Raw genomic sequence first — 13,990 nt, 5'->3', positions numbered from 1 at the left:
CATAAAAACCCACAACTTACTTCCAACGCCTGTGGAACATTCAATAGACTTAGGAGTGCTGGGTTTTCCACAGCTCTGACTCTCCACAGTTAAGGTATAATTAGAGTAGTGAGCAAGATTTGCAAAGACGTGAGAGCAGCAGTTGTCACTCGAGTGGCGGTTTTGAGAACTGTTGGATATGGTTAACTGGAAGCCAGAGCTCATTCCATCAGGCTTGGTCCAGTTCAGAGTGATTTCTGCTTTTCCAGGTGTTGCTCTTTCACATCTTAAATTCTTCACAGGGCTTGCATCTGAAGTCATAGGGCAGATATAAATGAGGTAAACCACTGTTTTACTATTTTAATATGTGTGTTACAATATTGTTTTAGTTAAGTTGTCAAAAAGTTCTTTAGGATAATTAAAAATGTTGATTTGGGAAAAATAAAGAAATCTATCATCAAATGAACGTAACCACATATTGGGATGCTCTGATCTTACTTGTGCAGTTGGAAATTTCTTCTGTGGCAGACTGTGCTCCATCGGAGGTCCTTGTGCTCACGGTTATATTGTATTCAGTACCAGGCGTGAGTTCAGTGATTTTATATTTATCATCAGTGATGGTGATATTTTTAACAGTCCCATCAGAGCTTTGCCAGGTCAGAAAAAAGAAATAGGTGTCCTTATACTCGTCAGGTTTTTTCCAGCTTACATTAATACTCTTCTCTTCAGTGATGGTGCTGAGAGATATCACATTGTAGGGTTCTGGAGGTTAAACAGACAGGTAAGACATTTCACAGTTAGTCCAGACACTACACTTACTATTCCTGCTTGTTATACTGTACGTAAACATGAATTTTCTATGGATCAAAGTAGTGGGTAGACACATGCATAGGCGACAATCTGAACCTTTCTGTTGTAGCTCTGGCTGGATGTTAATTCAGTTCATTTTTATTCATATGGCTTCATTTCAAAACACGGCATCTCAAGTTACCTTACAGAGACTATTCAGTCAATTCCTACTAGCAGATTGGTCACAAGCTTTCTATGTAAGGACACCCGGCTGATTGCATTGAGTCATCGACTTTCCAGGATTCCTTCAACCTGGACGAGCGACAGTGGATGTTCACCTGAAATGTGTCGCTGACTCTGCATCAATCCCTCATTTGCAGCCTCTGAAGTGTCCGAAGATGAATCCTCACAGCATGATGCTGCCACCCCTCCGTTTCACTAGAGTGGTGGCTTGTTCAGGATTTCATTTTATTTCATATGTCACCTATATGGTTTCTCCTACTTAAGCATTAATCGCTGACGCTATTCTAATTACCATGGGCCTCATGGTTGATTGCCCGAATAATTTAGTCCTTGTGCAGTGACCTCTTTATGTTACTCGTTTGTTTTTCTATGATTAAACGATTCTCTGTGAGATCGGCTCATCTCAGGGTATCTCTTTATAACCTAACAATGATGTAAACACCTCCACACCTTTATCACTGGTCTGCGGTGATTTTTTTTTGTTTCGTTTATTTTTCTTCTTCCTGATGGAGTTTGTTGGCCTATTTGCTTTAAGAAACCTCTGAGGTTCTCAAAGAAAAGCTTCTTTTAAATACTAAAATAAAATTACAGAAGGGTGAGCTCTGTTAAGTAAACTGGGGATTTCTGAGGCCAAAAGTTATACTTCATTTCGTTCACATAGCAGCCAAAAATAAAATAAATATAAATATTTTGGGGATTTTTCAGATTTAAATTATGCACTTCACTATAATGCAATACAACATAAAATCAAAATAAAATACAGGGAGCTTGCGGCTGTAAAGGATAGTAAAAAAAGGCAGGTAGTATAGGATAATAAAATTCTTACTTGTGGTAACCATGTTTCTGTAAACAGATTCACTCTCAAAACCCAGCGGTCCCACAGTTTTCACAGAAATGTTGTAGGAGGTCCCAGACAGCAGCTGGGATAAAGTGTAATTCGTCTTGGCAGAAGACACTATTATATCTGGCTGAGAGGAGTTGTAGGTCAGCTTGTAACTGTAGTTGGATTCCAGACTCATCATAGGTGCTTCTCCCCAACGCATTTCAACAGAGTTAGTTGTTGTCCTCAGGATTTCAATTGGCCCCGGAGGAGTTGGGTCTGCAAGGACACAGTCCATCACATTCGAATCAAAAAGGTTATATTTGATCAAATTAAAGATCTATATTTGTAAATTACTGTCCAACCATCTCATACATTTAAGGTTTCCTTCAAACATAGAGGTTATAAATATGCATTTAGCTACATGCAGCTAATTGATGGAGGATATTGTCAGAAATTGGAAGGAGAACTTAAAGGACCTCATTAGTCTGACCATCATTTCCTCAGTGCAAAAATCAAAATATGAGGATGAGGTTGATTAAATGGTTAAAACACTCCCCAAACACTGGGGCCCTTTGAGATGATAAGATAGCGCTGAGGTTGTAGTATTTCTACAAAAAAGGACATCAAAAGGATTGACAGGAAGTGGTTCGTCAATCTGATTAGGATGCCTCCTGAGGTCTACTTTCATCCCCCAGAATGAAATAACGTCCTCAGCCAATGTAAAGGTTCTTTTAAAAGAACATAATTTTTTACAGAAATATCAACGGGCAACATTCAGCTGTAATAATAATTACCATGTTTTACTGTGAAATTTGTCATATTTATTTGAAATAACTGATATATGAGGAGGTAAAATTAAGGCAAATTATTTTCTTTTCAAGACTCGTCTTGCAAGCTTTAATTGCATTTTAAAAATAACAAAAAAAACTTTAGTAACAAAAGCTTTTTATAATAAAGCATATGCTACTCACAAGTTGCATTTGTAACCGTTTGAGAAGGTTGACAGAATTTTCCACTGCATGATAACAATTCCGCCTTGTAAAGCACTGCGGCTGACAGGTTGGTATACAGGAAGGATGTGTTGGTAGAGTTGAGCCATTTTGTAGGATACACTGTAGAAGAGCTGTTTAGGATAAGCTCGTAATGCTCCACATTTCCTGTGGGTTTGGTCCATACTACCAGGAGGGAATTGTTGGATCCCTCATTGAGGATGGTGAGATGTGCTTTCTCAGGTTCTGTTGTGCAGAAATATAAGAAGAAAATGAAAGTCTACAATGACAAAAAAAAATAAAAAATCAATGAGGGAAAGAAAGTCTTACTGGTGTACTGAGAGGTGCAGATTTCGTCTCCTCTAATGTCAGTCGGTGTCATGATAGTAACACAGAAAGTGCATTCGGTTCCAGGGGTGAGGTTTGAGAAGGTTTTGTTTACTACTGGTGATTGAATGGTTTGGTTTCCACAGCCCGTCGTCTGCACCAAATATTCTAGGTCGGGCCTGTTCTCATATGGTGTTTCCCAGGTAAGGTGAACAGCAGTTGTGTTTAAGGTTAAAGCTTTAAAATTGGTGATATTTAAAGGTTCTGAAACAAACATACGAGTTGTTACTTTTTCAAGATAAAACAATTACAATACATGTTTAAACAAAAATATATAGTTTTTATTGCCTAGCTATGTCGCATTTACTTATACAGTATGAAATTAAGAAAGATTGTTTTGTTTTTTTTGTCAGCAAAGATACAGTTAAAAATAGAAAACGAGGAGGAGAGTAAGTCTTACTGGTGTACTGAGAAATGCAATTTCTTTCCCCTTTAATGCCATCAGGTGCCACGATAGAAACACAGAAATTGCAGCGGGTTCCATGGGCAAGCGCTGTGACTTCTAAGCTTATTTCTTTTGATGTAATATTTTGGTCTCCACAGCCTGTCGTCTCCACCAAATATTCTAGGTCATTTCTGTTCTCATATGGTGTTTCCCAACGTAGTTGAATAGCAGTTGTGTTTATGGTTTTAGCCGTTAAATTTGTGATACTTAAAGGTCCTGAAAAAGAAAAGATGAGATGTTAGCATTGGCAGGAAAACAACAACAACAATACATATTTGAGCAAAACCTTCATTTTCTTTACTGCTAAATTATGTTGTTGAACATACTTGTATATTTGGAAATTGTCACAGACTCTGCCCGGGTGTCATCTGGTGTGAGTGTTGTCACAGTAAAGCTGTAGTTCCTCGCAGACTCAAGATTTCCAAATGTGTAATTCTTTTTCAATGTAATGTTCACCATTTTTGAAGGAAGGACAACACTATCAGCCTGCACTTCATAAGAATAGTTTTTTTCGCTCTCAGGCTGATTCCACATCAGTGTCACTAAACTAGTGGTGATCTCTGCTGCCTTCAGATCTGTCACTGCATGTGGCTCTAAAGAATTAAGCAAAGGTGAAGAGAAAGGAAACATGTTTTAATGGATTTTTATGGTTGGTTACAAAAGAGGTTAAAATCAATCCGCTACAGCAAAATTATAAAAAGTATGTGACTTTGTTTCACTTGATACCCTTTATAGTACGATTTATAACCGAATGTTAGGTAAGAAAATGCTTTACTCTCAGTTTTCCTATTTATATTTTCCAATAAGATGTTTTTAAAATTTTAAGATAGTCTTTTAGCACAAAAAACAACAACAAATGAACTGAATCTGATTTCCAAAATCGTCAGGCAGCCATGTTGGACAACTATATTTTTCTACACTTTTGAATGTCTGACCGACCCCCTAAGTGGAATATTTCCAAATTTATAGAACAGGTAAATATGTCAGGATCTTGGGTTATTTTTGGGTTTGATTCTAGTTTTGATTATTGCTGTCTTGTATTTCCCTTTTTCTGTTTTTGATTAGTTTGGGCCTTTTCATAGTTATTCTGGTTTAGGTATCCATTTAAGTGGACTTTGGTGAACTGAATTGCCCAAAATTCATTGCTGCATGTGACATTTCAAGTAAAAAAGCAGAAATGTGGTGATGATCCGGCTCCTGTGCCTTGCTGTTTGATAAGTTTAAACCCTCACATGTAAAACATTCACAAATCACAGTAACGTAATTGATATTCAATCAATAATTCTTCTCCATAAGCTCCTATTTTAATGATCATCCAGGGGATCATTTGAAACAAAAAAGGGAAATTTCATAAAAAAATTGCAACAATACACAAAATGCATAAAAATAAACAACAATAAAGATCAATAAAATCAATAAAATAGACAAAGGCAATATTGATAGCCTCAGATAGAAAAGGCAATCCTAAACTGATGTATTTTGAGTTGTTATTTGAAATGGGGGATTGATAGCCTAGTAAACTAGCCCCACCCGCAAGCGACCAAAATAATTTTTGCATACGAGTGGTCTAGTCTCGATCAATGCCCCAGGCCCTAGAACTGGCGGGCCTATCACAACGCAGAGATGTGTTTTGAATTTCTGGATGCAAAGCGGGCGTGGTTTTGAGGGCGTGATGACAAAGCTGCATGACGCTGGAGAAAGCACAACAAGGAAGATGGCTTTGGAATCAGTTTAGGAAGGATTAGGCTTGGGGTTTTCGTTGAAACGTGAGCAGGAAGAGGCTCTACGCTCATTCACTTTTAAAAAGGACATATTTGCCGTTTTACCGACAGGCTGTTTGTTTACACTCCACCAGCTTCCTGTCATGCTTACTACGTCACATTCAGTTGCGCTCATTGGTCAGAGTGTTGGCCAATAGGCACAGATATGGTTTGAAAAACAACAGGTTTTTCTCATCAACGATCTTCCAGACTAAATTACACATTTAATCTCACATTTAGTCTGGCTTATCAGGCTAGGGGAGTGAATCAATGTTTCTAAGTTGGGATGGTAATGAATTCCAGAGGGTGGCTGAATACTCTACACCCCATGGTACTGAAACAGGCGGTGAGGACAAAGAGGTGCATTGATGAAGAGGATCTGAGGGAGTGGGAACATGGATAAGTTCAGGCAGATATGGGGGAGCCAGGTTGTAGATGGACTTGAATGTTAGCAGGAGAATTTTGAATTGAATTTGGAACTGCATCGAGAGCCAGTGGAGCTGTTGGAGGACAGGACTTGATATGATGGATTGAGAGGGTTGGAATTATGATGCAGGCAGCTGTATTCTGGACCAGTTGCAGTTAATGCAGGGATTTTTAAGGGAGACCAAAGAGGAGAGAATTGCAATAATCTAGACGGGAAGTGGCGAGGCTGTGGACGAGGATGGCAGCTGTGTGGGGGGTAAGGGAGGGGAGGTGGCGGTTGATGTTTTGTAGGTGGAAGGTTGGGCCTTTTCATAGTTATAGGTATGGGATAAGGTATGCAAAGCCATACCTTATCCCTTAAATTCAAACAATCAAGTCACTCTGTTTAAATTCATCATATTTTCCTAACTTTCCAAATGGGAAAATAAATATTTATGACATATACTTGATAATAAATGTATGGTTTAATAATTAATGTATGGCTTAATAATTAATCTGTTGGTATGACTTATTCTATTCGATAATTATCAATAAGCCCTGTATAGAAGAAAATACCACATTTAGTAAAAGTGATCCTCAATGTAAATCAGTTTAAATTTATTAAATTGCCCATTTCTCTAACAGTAAAAGAAACCCAGTTTAAAATACCAAACCAATTAAATGGATTTTGGTAATAAATTTCAAGGATTAGATTTAAAGTTCAAGTAGATTAATTATGTTAAACTAAAGAGGAAACAATTTTCGGTATTTCCCATGTCTGTGCTCTAAAACATTCTTCTCTTAATTTAAATGGTTGGTGATCACGACTAATAACATTTTAAGTTTTGACTAGTCTAATTTGGTCCATTTTATACATTTATAGTCTATATATATCAAAACAATAAAAAAAGAAACTACCGGTAAGTAAAGGCATGTCCTATTGGGAGGAGGCCTTGAGGAAGGCCCAGGGACTAAGTCTCTGAGCTGGCCTGGAGACACCTTGGGGTCCCCCAAAACTTAATTAATTCCACTGAAAGGTCCTCTTTGAAATAGTTTTATCTGACCTTATACATTTGATTTAAGAAAGGGGCAAATGTTTGATTTTATGTCACCCTGTGGCAGAGCTTCAGCCACGCACATGGGGCATCAGCGTGTTGCCATGGCAACGACTGCTTTCTTTTTCCGCTAGAGGGAAGAGGCCATCCAATCCCATTTATGCCTCCCACCTTTAATCAAGGGGCTTTCCAAAGCTGCGAGTGTCACTTTATTGCGAGTGAGACTTGGTAGTTATTAGTTGCTGGTTAGGGGCTGTTTGGGATGCAACCTTCATAAAGGGGCTTAGGGTATGGGTGATTATTGGGACTGGGCCTCTCTCTCCTCAGTCTCCCTTTGTTATCTCCTCTCACACTTGCAAATTATCAACTAATCAGGCCAGGTCTACTGTTTCTCCATTTACACTCCCAGTATTTAAACTCCTATTTTGCTCCCACTCCCTACTTTGTTTTCTGTTCAACATTTTTTCATTAAAAGCTAAAGACGACTTCCTGCCCCTGCTTCCCTTCATCTTGGTCCAAAACAAAACTGCAGCGTGACAGAATAGGCAAAATACTGCATGAATCATTTAAGAAGCAGTTAATACAATATTTCAGTTTGTTTATACGTTCTTGCAGTGCAAGTGGTGAGCCATAACCACCCACATCAAAAAGCAGGCTTGACTAAAACTGTATTGTAAAACTTAATGCCATTAAATTCCAATTCTAACAACTTAAAATTGCATTTATAATTAGAATAAAAAAATCTATATAAACAAAACCAAAAATAAAAACTTAATGACAGTTTAACATAGAGGTGCCTGTAATTAAAGCCATTTTATTTACAGTACTGAGCCCTGATAGTAGTGGTTGGCTGTGTTTACTCACTTGTATAGTTTTGTGTCGTCTGTGCAGTACTCTCATAACCCATTACACCAACAGTAACCACAGACACTTCGTAAATGGTTCCTGATGCAAGGTTTTCCAGTTCAAACCAGTTGTTTGAAGTTGAGTGGGATCCACTGAGAGAGGTCACAGTGAAGTTGTACTGAGCATGGTCCATGTCAGCTGGAAGCGACCAGGTCAGGTTGATGAAGTTGATGCCCTTGGAGTCCACCATGATGGTGCCAGGGGGGTTAGGAACTAAGGAGAGGAATAAATCAAGTTGTATACAGTATTAAAAAAAAGATTGATGTTAGGAAAAAACAAACAAAAAACAAACAATCATAGTTTCAACATTCAAGATACTCACAAGTTGCATTGGAAACTATTGCTTCTTTACTCTCCTTAGATCCACTTTTTGTTATCACCTTAACATCGTAAATCACTCCTGGTTTTAAATTAGGAAAAGGGTGTTGAGTCTCATTCTCCTCTGCCTTGTCCACTAAGGCTTTTTCATTGTAAAGTTCTATAATGTAGAATGAAACTCCTCCATGTGGTTTTATCCAGTTCACTGACATGCTGTTGGTGGTTCCTATGGCTGACATGTCTGTGACCATCCCGGGAACTGAAAGAAAAAATGATAAACTTGACCGGCTTGCAGGCAAGACTAAAAAACATTCATTTAATCTGAACTTTCATACAACAGATTGGACAGACTACAAAGTATAGATGCGGAAGGATATTAAAATCAAATGCACATGTAAAGTCTGATTCTCCTTTAAAAATCTGCTAACAGTGCTATGAAATGTAGCAGTCTTAAATTTTTATAATTAAAGTTTTAATTGATTTGGAGAAGTTTAAGCCTAAAAACAATTGTCTTTAGTTGAGTTTTTTTAGTTGAAGCTAATAAAAATCAGGCAAAGCTAAATTGTAGAAGACATGCTTTTACTCAGCAAGGTATCCTGTGGATATTGTAGGCTTCAGTATCAGTTCCATAAAAGAAAATACTAAAAAAATGAAATACAACATATTTTATCTGCCTTCTACATAATTTGGTTGCATAGAAACAGAACTTTAAAAATTCTTTTTTCTAAATTGTTTTCCCTATTTGTTCAGTCAATCAAAAAACTAAACTGGGACCTGAGAGATCCGCCATCATCACCTACTGCTTGCAAAGTTTTTAGCTAAATTTTTTAAATAACATCAGTTAACTTTTTTCTTACAAACAGTTTTATGATTTTTATTTTTTGTGACATATTTTCGGCTGCACAGCGGACAGTGGGTAGCACTGATGCCTTGCAGCAAGAAGGTTCGGGGTTCAATTCCTGGCCCGGGGTCTTTCTTCATAGAGTTAAGATGTTCTCCCTGAGTATGTGTGGGTTCTCTCCGGGTACTCCGGCTTCCTTCCACAGTCCAAAAAACATGACTGTTAGGTTAACTGCTTTCTCTAAATTCTCCTGTGTGTGTGTGTGAATGGTTGTTAGTCCTGTTTGTCTCTGTGTTGCCCTCCACCCTGGACTAGCGACCTGTCCAGGGTGTACCCCGCCTCTTGCCCATTAACAGCTAGAGGTTGGCACCAGCATCCCTCGCGACCCCAACAGGGATAAGTGTGACAGAAAATGGATATATAGTTTCCCATTTCTTTTCCACTCTTGTTTTTGTATATATATGAATCTCATGTTTGTTGATCTTCAGTTTCACTGTAATCACAACGGATACATTTGAATGCAGCTCAAAGTGCTTTAGATTATTCTTCTTTTGTTCGTTTTTATACCTGCACCAGTACATCTGTTCATTTTTTGGTGTATTTGTTTCCCTTCGCTGTATGCTGTCTATGTTACTTAATATTTATAGATATTTACATTATTTTTGCTTTAGCAAGATTTTTGGTAAAGCAAAAGACCTCTGTCTCTTCTCTTAAATGTAAAAAATGTTCTTTGAGTGAATAATCCATTAGTACGAGTTGAATGGTTTTATGAGACTATTACAAAAAAAAAGAATTGATTGAAGGAAAAAAACAAAAAAAAAAAAAAAACAGAGCACCTAGGAAACTACTGACTATGATTGCTTTAAAATGTCCTTGGAAACACGGATCAGCTTAAACAGATTTCTTAAACATTGAAATACTATTGCTACATAATAAATATTTTGAAAATTTTAATACATACTTGTAGTATCTGAAATGCTTGCTGGTGTGGATTTGACCTCTTCCTGAACTGTGTATACTTTAAATGTGTAGTTGGTTCCAGGGGTCAGATTGTCGAAGGGGAAGGCCTCAATAGGTGTCGAGTAATTGGAAACTAGTCCGCTGTCATGAAATGCTTCAACCAGATAGGAGTAGGAAGCCTTGTGATCTGTTTGCCTGGTCCATGTCAGCTGGATGAACGTGGTGTTCACAAAGCTTGCATTCAGGTTGGTCACAGCTTTTGGCACTAATGCAGGAAAAGCAAAGAATTATAGTAGTTTAAAGGCAGAAGTAAACATTTTATCTGAAATCAGAGAGTAATAGTCCCCAAAATCCTTACTTGTGTAACTGGACACCTCCACTGGAGAAGATTCAGAATCTGAGTCAACAATTGTTCTGATGCTGATGTTGTAATTGGAACCTGGCTCCAGACCAAAAACATCATAACTGGTGTTTGTGGTATTCCCTATATCAGTGCAATTTCCCGAGCTTTCACAGGTCTCTACTGAGTAAAGATAGTAATCCTTTAAGCCGTCTGGGTGGGACCAGGTCACCCTTATGGAGGTTGTATTAATGGGTCTGGCCATTGCATTCTGCACTGGGTTAGGCACTGAACAAATAAAGAGGAAAAAAGAAACAGCATTTATTTAAATTTGAAATAAATGTGTAATTCTAAGGGTATAATTAAGTCCCTCAGAAAAAAACAACATATTTATTAAAATGCAATATTTACTCATACAACTGTATTGGTAAAGCTAGTGTATAATATAATACGTTACTCCTGATAATAATGGGAAGCTCTTATCTAACATAAATGAACTTTTTTCTTGACCATTCCAGTTCCAAACAGCTTTAACTGATATGAAACCAGAAAAAGTGACCCAAAGGAGACATTCTGGTCTTTTTTTATACCTTTTTTTTTTTTTTTTTACTTTGTAATCTACTTTAATAGCTGAGTTTCCTGTATTCCCTGAATTTGTTTTTAACCCACTGATGAACCTATGAACCTACAATTTACTAAAAAGCATTTACAATTCTAATCCTAACTTTTTAGTATTTGCACAATCTAAATTACACACATTATATTAGACGCGGATGGGTGAGCAAGAATAATTATTGTGGTATGACTTGGCTGCTAGAGTTTGCTTTGCTAATGGAAAGGATCCTACATCAGCACCTGCTGCTTACTGAAAGGATGTAAAAGACACAAGCTTTTCACATTCAATTTTTGTGCATTATATCTCAAGAGCTGGATATATCCTTCACTCCAGGTAACTATGCATAAGATCGCTGACCTAAGAAACTTACAAGTATAAGCAGAAAGAATGACAGGTATGCTTTTTCGCTCTTCTGGTCCAATGGTTGTTAAGTTTATGATGTATAAGGTTCCAGACTGAAGACCATCAATATTCTTCTCTGTGGAGCTCTGATTGATTTCATTCTTATCAACTTCTGAAGCCTGGTAGGTGATTAAATAGCTAATGCCAGGAGCATTATCCATATTTTTTGGAGGCAACCACTTCAACATCAAAGAAGAGTTTGTTTTGCTGATATTTGCTTCCTGAGGGGGTGTAGGATCTAAAAAGTAAATATAGCACATATGCAAACAAATTAGGCACCAGTTGTTTGATATCAAAAATTTATATATATATATATATATGCACTTCGTCATCATAATTAATTAATTAATTGCATGAAATTAATTGAACCAGGTATGATGGAAAAGAAACATATCTAAAACATACAACACAGTGGGTCCTATGGACCGGGGTTGGAAACACTGTTTTTTTATTAAGCAACCTTTTAATACAATTGCATCTGCAAGTATAATTCACATCAATATCTATTCCATGCAGATGGCATATTTAGTAAATGTGATAACATGTCAAAGATATCTAACTTACATGTGGCAACTGGCAACTGGTCAGAGGTATTGTTGAAGTCTCCAGCTACAGAAGTGACTGTGATAATAAAGACTCTTCCAGGGTCTAAATCAGAGAAAGTTTCTACTGTGGTATTTGTTTCCTTGGACTTTTTATAGCCTGTGTCTCCATTTGAGATGTCCACTATATATTTGTCAACTCTTCCTTTAGGCAATGTCCAGCGGATGGTTATGTGGTTAACATGTATTGGTCCAGTCGTCAGGTTCTCAGGTTTTACAGGCCCTGTTAAGGGAAATAAAACAATTTAGTGGATTAATACTCTTTTTTCATAATAACAGAACAGACAACAGCCTGTTCCTGTTAATGCAGTTGAAGAAAGTTTTGTCCATGTAAACAGGGGTCTGTCAAAGGACATCAGAGAGCACCCTGACTTTAAAAACACCATAAAAAGCTATAATTATAACACAAATGGTAACTAAAATAACGCTTAATTCAACCTCACTTATGTCTAAGAACAAGTTAAAAAGAGCTTTAGAAGAACTATTTTGTGATTGAAAGTTCTTTTTTTTTTTAGTTTTTGTGACACTAGTGGTTTGGTTTTTCGCCAGTAGGCTGACAGGAAAGGGGGTGTGAGAGAAGAGAGACATGCGGCAAAGGACCACAGGTCGGGTTTGAACCTGGGTCGGCCGCGTTGAAGACTAAGGCCTTTGTACATAGGTCGTGTTTTATTTATTAAGTGACCGCCTGCACGCCCATTATTGAAAGTTCAAAGGTAAAAATTAATTTAATACAAACTAACACCTTATTATAGGTAATAGGTAATTAGATATGGATATGGTTAATTTCACATATCTAAATGGAAGAGTGTTGCATCATGACTTTAATATCCTAAATGAGTGAAATATTATGTTTTACAATTACCCATTTTGTGAACCTCACCCATTAGTTCAAGCTACTTCTATTTAATTCAGTTTTCAATTCATTTGATTTATATAGCACATGTCATATTAAGGGACTTTAGAGACCATTAGTTGACTAAAACTCTGTAACTAAATTAAATAAAAAAACTCAATCCAGAAGGTAGAACGTTGAAACATCCAGTTCACTAAGGTAGGCCTACTCTGCTGTGCTGTATAGCTCTGACTTCACATCATGGAAGGATATAAAAAGACACCTCTATGTATGTCTTTGCATATTTTCTCTTTTATCTCATTTATATTCCCGTTTCATGTTGGAATCACTTTTAAAATGCAACATGCAAATGTTTTTATCTGTACTTACTTGTGTACCGAGTCACAGAGAGATCAGCACCTTGAGTTTTACCATCACCCGCAACAGCGTTAACATTTATTTCATATTCCACACCAGGAATCAGATCATTGATATTTATCATTGTGTCATTCACAATTGATTCCAGTGTTTTATTTCTATCACTCCATTGTATATAATACAAGGAGCTATCTCCCTCTGGTTTACTCCATTTAAGAGACATAGAGGAAGTTGTAATTTCTGCAAAATTCAGAGTGCGGACCACCTTTGGCTCTGTAAGTGAAAAATAGCAGTGTACTGAACAGAAAACATACATTGTCTTTGCATTCAGTTCAACTCAATAACAAAAAAAAATGGTCCCAAGGGGAATCAATTGTTGTTCAAACTCTCTTAGTAGTTTCTTTAATGAGTTGTTGTGAATTTTACTGGCGGTAGGCTGGAAGGATCTCCTGTGGCCTGTCTCCTAGTAGTGCCTCCAGCTTCTGAACACAACGCTGACAGACAACCCAAACCTTCATGCCACAGCTTGCACTGATGCGTCATCCTGGATGAGCGGCACCACTTGAGCCACATGATGGGTTGTATAGTCCATCTCATGCTACCACGAGTGTGAAAGCACCACCAACATTTAAAAGTGACCATAACATCAGCCAGAAAGCATAGGCACTGAGAAGTGGTTGGTGGTCCCCACCTGCAGAACCACTCCTTTATTGAGTGTGTCTTGATAATTGCCAATAATTTTCACCTATTGTCTAATCCATTTGCACACCAGCACTTGAAATTGATTTTAATCAGTGTTGCTTCCTAAAGTGCATAAAGTTTCACAACATATTATGGTGTAACATGTGTGGGCACTGAATAACACAATGCAGGAAAGACTTACTTGTGTACCGGGATACAGAAGCACTGGCTCCTTCAGT

At 37.5% G+C, this 13,990-nt stretch overlaps 1 protein-coding gene across 1 annotated transcript in view; it reads right to left on the bottom strand.

Moving 5' to 3' along the window:
* The window catches only part of LOC107089466 (receptor-type tyrosine-protein phosphatase eta-like), a 55,330-nt gene that overhangs the window by 6,467 nt on the left and 34,873 nt on the right, over positions 1-13,990 (bottom strand). Inside the window, exons 10-22 of the mRNA XM_015382276.1 lie at positions 11,823-12,083; positions 11,227-11,496; positions 10,259-10,528; positions 9,902-10,165; positions 8,104-8,358; positions 7,740-7,994; positions 3,982-4,248; positions 3,611-3,871; positions 3,154-3,414; positions 2,806-3,069; positions 1,838-2,110; positions 478-741; positions 21-290 (exon numbers count right to left, since the gene is read on the bottom strand). Coding sequence (XP_015237762.1) covers positions 21-290; positions 478-741; positions 1,838-2,110; positions 2,806-3,069; positions 3,154-3,414; positions 3,611-3,871; positions 3,982-4,248; positions 7,740-7,994; positions 8,104-8,358; positions 9,902-10,165; positions 10,259-10,528; positions 11,227-11,496; positions 11,823-12,083 — 3,435 coding nt within the window. The remainder of the gene's footprint in view (positions 1-20; positions 291-477; positions 742-1,837; positions 2,111-2,805; positions 3,070-3,153; positions 3,415-3,610; positions 3,872-3,981; positions 4,249-7,739; positions 7,995-8,103; positions 8,359-9,901; positions 10,166-10,258; positions 10,529-11,226; positions 11,497-11,822; positions 12,084-13,990) is intronic.

This window comes from Cyprinodon variegatus, unplaced genomic scaffold (assembly GCF_000732505.1).
Source record: "Cyprinodon variegatus isolate N-32 unplaced genomic scaffold, C_variegatus-1.0 Scaffold254, whole genome shotgun sequence".
In the NCBI taxonomy this organism is placed as follows: Eukaryota; Metazoa; Chordata; class Actinopteri; order Cyprinodontiformes; family Cyprinodontidae; genus Cyprinodon; species Cyprinodon variegatus.
This window is presented reverse-complemented; position numbering and strand designations above follow the sequence as displayed.